At 36.0% G+C, this 10,063-nt stretch overlaps 1 protein-coding gene across 1 annotated transcript in view; it reads left to right on the top strand.

Annotated features, from left to right (window-relative positions):
* The first annotated feature begins 546 nt into the window (after positions 1–546).
* The window catches only part of LOC107662211 (protein ERGIC-53-like), a 14,414-nt gene continuing 4,897 nt past the window's right edge, over positions 547–10,063 (top strand). Inside the window, exons 1-10 of the mRNA XM_016452146.1 lie at positions 547–785; positions 1,698–1,852; positions 4,503–4,610; positions 5,261–5,322; positions 5,713–5,812; positions 6,026–6,149; positions 6,677–6,735; positions 6,925–7,057; positions 7,487–7,674; positions 7,916–7,986. Coding sequence (XP_016307632.1) covers positions 593–785; positions 1,698–1,852; positions 4,503–4,610; positions 5,261–5,322; positions 5,713–5,812; positions 6,026–6,149; positions 6,677–6,735; positions 6,925–7,057; positions 7,487–7,674; positions 7,916–7,986 — 1,193 coding nt within the window. The 5' untranslated portion in view covers positions 547–592. The remainder of the gene's footprint in view (positions 786–1,697; positions 1,853–4,502; positions 4,611–5,260; positions 5,323–5,712; positions 5,813–6,025; positions 6,150–6,676; positions 6,736–6,924; positions 7,058–7,486; positions 7,675–7,915; positions 7,987–10,063) is intronic.

The raw sequence follows: 10,063 nt of genomic DNA, 5'->3' as shown, positions 1-10,063 counted from the left end.
TGTCGCCCATGTATATGGTGTGTGTGTGTGTGTGTGTGTGTGTATAGTATTAATTTTTATTTATTTATTCAATGCCACAAGAACAAGAGGCAGCCTATTACATATCCACGTTATCATATTAACATTAATATGAGAGAAGAACCAGAGAGAAGATTAAAAAAAAGAAAAGAAAAGACATTTTAATGCTTTCAGAGCATTACATGTTTTCAGCACTTTTTTGTTTTTGGTTTGTTCCAAGAGATTTACATATAATTTAAAGGCATTTATACAATTTGGTTTGCATTGAGTCCACTTCTTCTTATGGATATGGTATTTTCCTAATAAATTAAACATATGTGTTGTTCTTTACAATTCAAATTTTCATTCTCTGTATATAAAAGCACATCAAACTCTAGTAATTTACTAGTACGCTATCTATGACGCGTCTAGTACCAAGTCGTCAGTATCTGAAAACGAGGCTCAAAGCGGTTCGCTTATTAATTCCCCGTGTGTCAATCAAGCGCTTCAGCCAATGAGAGAGCGCCCTGTTGGCCCTTCAGCGTTTCCAGTCATCCCGCCCCTCTCTGCGCTACGTCAGCACTCAGACTCAAACATGGCGGTACCCATAGCCAAGTGCCTGGCAGCTTATGCCTATTTATTACTAATATCTTTAATATTTCCGCACGTTTTCGCCGACAACGCTGCCGGGGAGTCGCCGCACCGGCGCTTTGAGTATAAATACAGTTTCAAAGGGCCACATCTGACACAGAGTGATGGAAGAATCCCATTCTGGATTCACACTGGGAGTAAGTTTATAGATGGGTGTCTGTCCTCTCTCATCCATCTGTATCACTGTCTGTCATTTGTCAGTATGTGTAGTCCGTGTAGTGTAGTTTAAATTTCCCTCTAAATGTATGTGAAGTTTCATTAAAATAAACTGAACCAGTGGTGCAGTCATTATTGAATGAATGATGATAGATTGCATTGCTTTTGCATGTGGGGTTACTTGTAATAATGCAAATTATTATATTTTGATCTGATATGTTAGGTCCACTGACAGCTGTTTTTGATAAATCAACAGCTACTTTTTAATTTAAAAAATGTGTCAATTTGATTAGTCATCAGATTTACATGATCATTTTTGTTACATAATCTTGGTGACATTGTTAAAACTGTGATTAATAAATATATGCTTGCAGTTTCACAGCTGACATGGCACTAGCTTTCCTAACAGGTTAAACAAAACAGTATCGGCATGTGCGAAGAGCAAAGTTCTGTTTTGCAAGAGCAATAAATGCTGTTTACTTATTGCTCAGATTTAATGTTGTGGTTTCTGTCATGTTGTTCTGTTTAAATAGATTTATCTCAACAGAGATGAATGCAGTCAGGGAAGTCTCTACTCATAAACCTGGTATTGTGCCAGATATTACACATGGGTGTGTGATAATGAAATTATGTAGCATGAATACTTACTATATTCCCTAATGTAAGATATACTGATGGGGTTGGTAACTGACAAATGCTCAGAAACCAGCTTTCTTACCTCGGCTCTTCCTGGTTTTGAGAAACAACCTTTTAATATAAAAAATAAATAAAATAAAGATGAATTGGAAAACTTGTTTACATCAAATCAGGTTGCTCAGTGATCAGAATATTCTTAATATTATTATGAAATAATTTTTTATTCATGCATTTTCCCATTTCCACCTTTTCTCCAGATGCCATTCCTAGTTCGGATCAGATCCGAATCACCCCTTCTCTGCGGAGCCAGAAGGGTTCGGTATGGACAAAAACCCCTGTAAGTTTTGAACACTGGGAAGCTGAAGTGGCATTTCGTGTGTCTGGACGAGGACGAATGGGAGCAGATGGATTGGTAAGGAGGGGGAAAATAATTATGAATATTTTTTGAACAAATATTATATAAAAGAACTGACAATTATTTATTTATGCGAGCCTCATTTCTACATTTCAAATGCCTATAGCCACAAAACATACAGAAGCACAGACAGACACAAATTGTTATCTTTATGACAGTGGAGGGTCATGTTGACCCTTTTAGGGGTATGACAGCCTTGAGCTAGTGCCACAGGTTGAGTCCAAGATCGGGGTGATCTGTGAGCTAGGCTAAAGTATTACTGACAGAACCCTTTTGAGTTCTTAAGTTGAGCATTTAACCCTGGTTTCTCCAGTGTGCATACTCCGTAGTGTACTAGAAATTGCTATGTACACTTTCGTTTGTAAGATACAGATGTTTAAATATTAAAATATTTTTTAAAGAAGTCTTTTATGTATGGAAGCTTATTTCTGCCATGGAATTTTTTTTTAATCTCACAATGCTGACTTTAAATTTTACTTAAAATTTGACTTTGTGTGTATTTCACAGTTTAGACATTTTTTTCTCACAAGTCTTCGAAGTAAAGTCAAAATTGTGAGATATTAACTCACATTTGCGAGAATCATGAGATGAAAGTCAGAATTATGAGATAAAATGTCCCAATTACCTTTTTTATATATATTTTTTATTCCTTGGCAGAAACAAGCTTCCATAGTAATGCTCACCAAGGCTGCATTTATTTAAACAAAACTCTACAGTCAAAACTTGTTATTGTAAAATATTATTGCAACTTAAAATAACTGTTTTCTATTTTAAGATGATTTGTAATCTAATTTATTTCTGTGATGTAAAGCTGAATTTTCAGCATCATTACTCCAGTCTTCAGTGTCACATGATCCTTCAGAAATCATTCTAATATGCTGAATTGCTGCTCAAGAAACATTTCTTATTATCAATGTTGAAAACAGTTGTGCTGCTTATGATTTTTGCGGAAACCATACTTTTTTTCCCCTGCAATTTTGCTAATAAACATGACGTTTAAAACTTGTACATAACACAAGTGCAAAACTTTTTCTGATGTGTGAAGGACACATATGTCAAACAGAAACTGCGAAACATTGAAGCAGTGTGTCTACTTCCTGTGAAGTCATATGTAGAGATCAGAAAATCATAGAGACTTGATGGTGGAACATTTTTACTAACCGCATAGAACAGCCTCTCAGAACACCTGCATAATCTTGCCAGGGCAACCACCCAGAACACCCTAGTAGACATGTGCCGGTATTAGGTAATGCGATATATCACAATAATGAACTTGCACGATTTTGTTATCACGGGTACTTCAAAATACCTTGAATAATACAATTAATTAATACGTGTGGAAAAAATCCTCTCCCTTCTACCACGTGCTCTCACGGTGCCTCCTCCTAGCAATAATTGCAGCCATTTCAAGCGCAAAATAGTTTAAGACATGCTTTTTTGGGGCGTTAAATAATGGCGCAAATGCCAGTAATTTGACGAGCGCAACGCGTTGCGTTATTCATTTGAATACTCTCCTCCCATAAATTTTTCGTCTGAAAGGGAAACTCCTACAAATGCATATTCAATAAGTTCAAGCGCAAAAATAACTATGTCCACCACGCCTTTTTATCGCTAATTCATTACTGCGCATCTTTAGTAAAACCTGACAGTACAATGTTAACGCCAAAAGAAGGTTTGCGCTGGCGCAAGCTGTTAGTAAAACTGGCCCTAAGTTTCAGTAACATGATAAAAACATTAGCAATTATCGCAACATGAAAATTTGATACCGTCACATGCCTACACCCCCTAGCATTGTGGTGGTAGTTTTGCATGACAAGTCACTTTTTTTTTTCATAAGATGTGAAAATATAGTCATAAAATTGTAGGTTTACATATCAGGCTCACTGTGATTCATCATGCGCTCATTTTGTGTGGCTGCATTCCTGGGCACTATACCGCTTAACTTGCACAAAATATGATTTTGTTGAATTGTTAGAAGTCATTAGGTTTAGATATTTCATCTTATCACGTGCACTTCTTTTTGTACAGAATAAACCGTTTTATCAGGAAAAGCATCCACAGGTCAGCCTTGATAAATTCACGGTGTTCGGCATTTGCAGTGTAGAATGAGCAATTAAAATGTAGTGTTGTACCAACATGAAAATTTGATACCGTCACATGCCTACACCCCCTAGCATTGTGGTGGTAGTTTTGCATGACAAGTCACTTTTTTTTTTCATAAGATGTGAAAATATAGTCATAAAATTGTAGGTTTACATATCAGGCTCACTGTGATTCATCATGCGCTCATTTTGTGTGGCTGCATTCCTGGGCACTATACCACTTAACTTGCACAAAATATGATTTTGTTGAATTGTTAGAAGTCATTAGGTTTAGATATTTCATCTTATCACGTGCACTTCTTTTTGTACAGAATAAACCATTTTATCAGGAAAAGCATCCACAGGTCAGCCTTGATAAATTCACGGTGTTCGGCATGTGCGGTGTAGAATGAGCAATTAAAATGTAGTGTTGTACAAGTAACGTGCTTTCTTTGAATTGTCCCACAGTCCAGTGGAGCAGACCACACTGATCTCAAGCACCACTTACCAAATTACCCATGCTCACTGAAGAGAGCCTGATGTGTGTGTGTTTCTGTGTTCTGTAGGCCATATGGTTCACGGCCGGTCAAGGTCTGGAGGGTCATGTGTACGGGGCCGCTGATCAGTGGAACGGCGTGGGAATATTCTTTGACTCTTTTGATAATGATGGAAAGGTGATTGCACACAAGTATAATTTAAAAAATTGCATTTAATTAAATATAATTTAATTTCAGATTTGTTTATTTAATTTTATAATTTAAATGTATACAAATTATATAATTATAAATTATTTTACAATTATAGCTTTATCAAATGTTATTTTGAATTGTTGTTGTCAAGTTGCATTTTTGCTGAATAAAACTAATATTTAAAAAAAGAAAACAAACAATATATTGACTTTTAAAGGCATTTTATATTAAATGTTTTTACTCCTCTGTCTCAATAAAATAACATGTTTTAAATATCTTATTGTTTGGGGCTTTTCAAAGCAAATTTAATATTTGATTTGATTAATCAGCCTAATAGAATTTATTGTAATTATTTATTGTAACCCTAGAATTTATTGTAATTATTAGTTAAGTAAAAAAAAAAATTAACACTTGTTTGTGTCTGTAAAATGCCCCAATAATGTTTGTTTTTGAACGATGTGCATTTTTCAGTCAAAACATCTTAAGGTAGAGCTCAGTATATATTTATCAAAGGATTATGATTATGTGTTTTGCATTTGACTCATGCAGGAACAAACACCAATGCACCTCAGTAGATTTATCTCCTCTGTACTAAATAAGGATTATGTCTCTTTTCTGTGACCTTGCTATTGTAGAAAAACAACCCTGCTGTCCTGGTGGTGGGTAACAATGGAAAACTTATTTATGACCATCAAAAGTAAGTAAACATATCCTCCTTGCTGACATCAGCGCTCTCATTTTTACAACCGAAAGGAGATTAGGAAATATGATTATTTATGAGAGAGAGAATAATCCTCTGTCTGTCTTAATCTGAGTGCAGTAACAGTGAAAGCATTAAATTAGATCTGTGAGCCAGCGGGGGAGAGCTGTCAGCAGCATATGTGCTAGACTGTGCAAACATAACCATAGGCCTTCATATTCTTGATATGTTTTTTTTATTGATTCATGACATTAAGGAAATTTTAATAGAAACTAATTTAGCTTTTTTCCTATTGACATGAAAAGGAAACGTTTTGTTGTTGTTGTTGTTGTCGTCTTTGTGTTTATATATGCATGTATTTGATAAACCATATTTATTTTTCTCCAGTGATGGCACAACCCAGTCTCTAGGTACATGTCTTAGAGACTTCAGAAACAAACCTTACCCTGTACGTGCCAAAATCACCTACTACCAGAAAACTTTATCGGTAGGTCAAAGTTATATTACTTCTAAAGAACCAACTAAAATTGGACCTTTTGACCCTGATAATTCACTAGATTTTTGAACAACTGGAAATTTTTTTTTTTGCATGTTCATGTAATTTGGGTACATTTTTAACCTTTTTAAAAATGAAGAAGTTCAAATGAAAATCTGACATTTCCAAGCTATAGTACCATCTTAATATTCTCAATGGTTTCAGGTTTTCATCAATAACGGCTTCACTCCTGATAAAGATGATTATGAGTTCTGCACCAGAGTTGAAAACATGATCATCCCTGATACTGGTTATTTTGGCATCTCTGCAGCCACTGGAGGACTTGCCGGTATGGGATAAACATAACAAAGTTTTCTTGTTCAGATTGAAAGTCCAGTGTTTTCTTTGTTATCCTTCAGCTGGATCAACTAACAAGAAAATAGTTTGCTTTCAACCATTAAACCATCATTTACGCACCCTCGAGAACACAAAAGATATTTTGAAGAATGTTGGTAACCAAACAGTTGCTGGTAGCCATTGACTTCCATAGTATTTTTTCTTCCGTACTTTGGAAAACGATGGCTTCCGTCAACTGTTTGGTTACCATTCTTCAAAATATCCTCTTCTGTGCTCAACAGAAGAAAGAAACTCATACGGGTTTGGAACAACTTCAGGATGAGTAAATGATGACAGATATTCATTTTTAGATGTACTGTCCCTTTAAGCCATAAAAAAGTAATCTAATGAATAGTTTATAGCATTTATAGCTAAAAGAAGCCATTTTAAACTTTAAAACATGTTTGGTGTTGCTGGTAGTACTGAAATTGCACACTGCAGCTTTAAAAATGTGGCTAAACAATTTTTTGTTTTCAACAGATGACCATGACGTTCTGTCATTTTTGCTGTTCAGACTTACAGAGCCTGGGCAGAATCTGGTACGCATTTTCCACCCCACACAGTCGCGTACACACATTTAAGTATATGATTAAAAAGAATCGGCCATACTTATTTCATAAGTGTCCACCTCTTACTCCATTCCTGTTGTTCATTATAATTGGAGTATGCGTAAGTGTGTCTATGTGCGTGAGTGGGTTTGAATGTGTGTTTTGTGTCTTTCTATAAAGCCTCCCCCAGAAAAAGAGATTCCCAAAGAGGAGAAGGACAAGTACCAGGAGGAATTTGAGAATTTCCAACAAGAGCTGGACAAAAGGAAAGAGGAGTTTCAGAAAGAGCACCCTGATGTCCAGGGGCAGCTCAGTGAGTTGCTCTCATTCTGTCTGAAGTTTTGACCTCAGACGCACATTCAGCTTTAGGTTTTCATGATGTTCATAGTCAAAAGAAATGTCCTGGAAACATTAAGAGAAACTGGCATAAAAACACAGAAATCTAGAATGATAATATGTTATCTATAAAACACACTTTTCCAATACACTTTTTATAAACCCTGTTCTGATCTTAGATCTGATTGGACGAGTCACATTTTGTTGCAACAGTCTAATAAAGGTTATTTATTTCTAAAATATTATATATGTATTTTTTCATGTATATTTATGTATTTATTTATTTTATTTTATTTTATTTTACAACAGATTCTGTTTCCACTATAATTAATTTGAACTTACAGAGTTTAAAAATGAAAACCCATACTTGTAGAAAAACATCTGTTCAGTGTTTCTCTTCTGGCAGTTGAGGACCTGTTTGAAAGCGTTAACGACCGGGAAATCCGTCAGGTGTTTGAGGGGCAGAATCGAATCCACCTGGAAATCAAGCAGCTGAACAGGCAGCTGGCCATGATTCTGGATGAACAACGCCGTTATGTGTCAGTCATCACAGAGGAGATCTCCAAACGCTCGTCACAAGCACAGTCAGGACAGGTAGGATATGACAAATGCAATTGAAATGTGGCAAAAAAAAAAAAGTTTTAAGCATTGAACACTAATGTTGACTGGATTATTAGATATATTTAGATCTAGTCTGACATCTTTTAAAACATGTTGCTTTATCAGTTTATGAAGCACCAAAATTATGATTGCTTTAAATACTTGGAAGTGATTGATCTAATTTATTATCTAAACTGTCCTTGAGCCTACCTAATAGTTTGCATGCTTTATTTAGGCTCCCAGTCATGAAATGGAGACCATTACTAATACACAACAGGAGGTTTTGAGGAACCTTAACGAAGTAAGGTAAGTTCCCAAGAAAAATATTGTTCTCCAGTCCAAAATAATTGAAATATTGCCATATTTTCCAAAATATAAGTCATGCCTGATTTTAAGTCACACCTGGTAAAAATTGCATTGTTGAAAGAAGAAAAGTACATAAGTTGCATCAGTAAATACATTAGAAGCATATTTTATTTTCCCTCACTCCACAACAAATCCTTATAGTGGCATTCATTATAAATAACATGTATTCTAATTGCTAAGCCTAAACAAATTTATTTAAATCAAAATTAAAACTAACTAATAAAAAACTCATATGGTATACTTCAGAAAATTCCTAGCCAATAAAGTGTTTTGCCGCATACAATCTCTGAGTGAATCAACTACTTGCAGGCCTTAGCGCATTACATGCCTTTGCAAAAGACTGAACAACGCAACAGATTAGGTTTTGTCCGTAAACTTCATGTTCGTTGTGTCTCTACATAAAGATCTAAAGATGTTCATTGTTTAATCCAGATTAAATACATTTGTTTGTTATTCTGTTTTGACCTCTGTAATGTCAGCATTGAGTTTTTGTTTTGTTAGCGGACAGTTGTTTGTTTTCCTCCAGGTGTTTTTGAAGCGAGGTGTAGACAAACAAGGATTAAAGCACAAAGACAAAATCAAACAATAAGGCTTTGGGATTAGACACCAAAATACAGCATTTAAAACTCTTTTAACTGTGCAAGGAGAGGATTAGCCCACAAAAGACTGTTTTTACACTCGGATGTATCCAAACTATAATGATTGTTAAACCGATTTTTAGAACAACACTAATGCCAAGTTCACACTGCACGATTTTAGCCCGATTTTTCACTCGCCAACAGGTTTTGCAAAATCGCCGACAAATGACCGAAATCGGAGGCAAATCGGTGCTCGTTCACGCGAGTGACAATCACACAGTCGCGATTCTTCCTATTGTAAAGTCATGCAGTGTGTAACCTCCTGTCGTCGTTCCATCGTGCAGTGTGAACACAGCAACAACTGAATGCTACCCCAGATAGTCGTTCAATGTGAAACCAACAGTGATGCGACGTCTTTGAAAATCGTGCAGTGTGAACTCGGCATTAGCTATAGTTTTGTTGTTAAGGATTTAAGCAAGAGATTTGTTTGTAGCGGATGCATTTAGATTAAGAGTTTGGTTGCAGAAGTGCATTGTTTGAATCTTTTAATAACCTAATTACAGTGCCGTGAAAAGGTTTTTGCCCCCTTCCTGTTTTTTTGTTTGTTTTTTTTCGCACTTAAGATTCAGATCAACAAACAAATTTGAATATTACACAACGATAATGCAAGTAAATACAAAATGCAGTTTTTAAATGATGATTTCATTTATTAAGGTAAAAAAGCTGTCCAAACCTACCTGGCCCTACATGAAAAATTAATTGCCCCTTCCTGTTAAATCATGAAAGAACTGTGCTTAACCACATTATTTTAGAAAGCCGAGTTAAATTTCACTAGCCACACCCAGGCCTGATTACTGCCAAACCTGATGAATCAAGAAGTCACTTAAATAGAACCTGTCTGACAAAGTGAAGCATGCTTAAAGAGCAACACATTATACCGCGATCTAAAGAAATTCAAAAGCAGATGAGAAACTAAATAGTTGACATGTATCAGTCTGGAAAGGGTTATGAAGCCATTTCTAAGGCTTTAGGACTCCAGCGAACCACGGTCAGAGCCATTATCCACAAATGGAGAAAACTTGGAACAGTGGTGAACCTTCCCAGGAGTGGCCGACCAACCAAAACTACTCCAAGAGCGCAACGACGACTCATCCAGGAGCTCATAAAAGAACCCAGAACAACATCTAAAGAACTGCAGGCCTCACTTGCCTCAATTAAGCTCAGTGTTCATGATTCAACAATAAGAAAGAGACTGGGCAAAAGCTGCATCCATGCGAGAGTTCCAAGGCAAAAGCCACTGCTGACCAAAAAGAACACAAAGGCTCGTATCACATTTGCCAAAAAATATCTTGATTATCCGACTGGACGACTTGCCATAATTGATGGAACCATGAATTCTGCACTCTATCAGAAAATCCTGAAGGAGAATGTCCGGCCGT

Source organism: Sinocyclocheilus anshuiensis, unplaced genomic scaffold (genome assembly GCF_001515605.1).
Source record: "Sinocyclocheilus anshuiensis isolate Anshui unplaced genomic scaffold, SAMN03320099.WGS_v1.1 scaffold457, whole genome shotgun sequence".
In the NCBI taxonomy this organism is placed as follows: domain Eukaryota; kingdom Metazoa; phylum Chordata; class Actinopteri; order Cypriniformes; family Cyprinidae; genus Sinocyclocheilus; species Sinocyclocheilus anshuiensis.
This window is presented reverse-complemented; position numbering and strand designations above follow the sequence as displayed.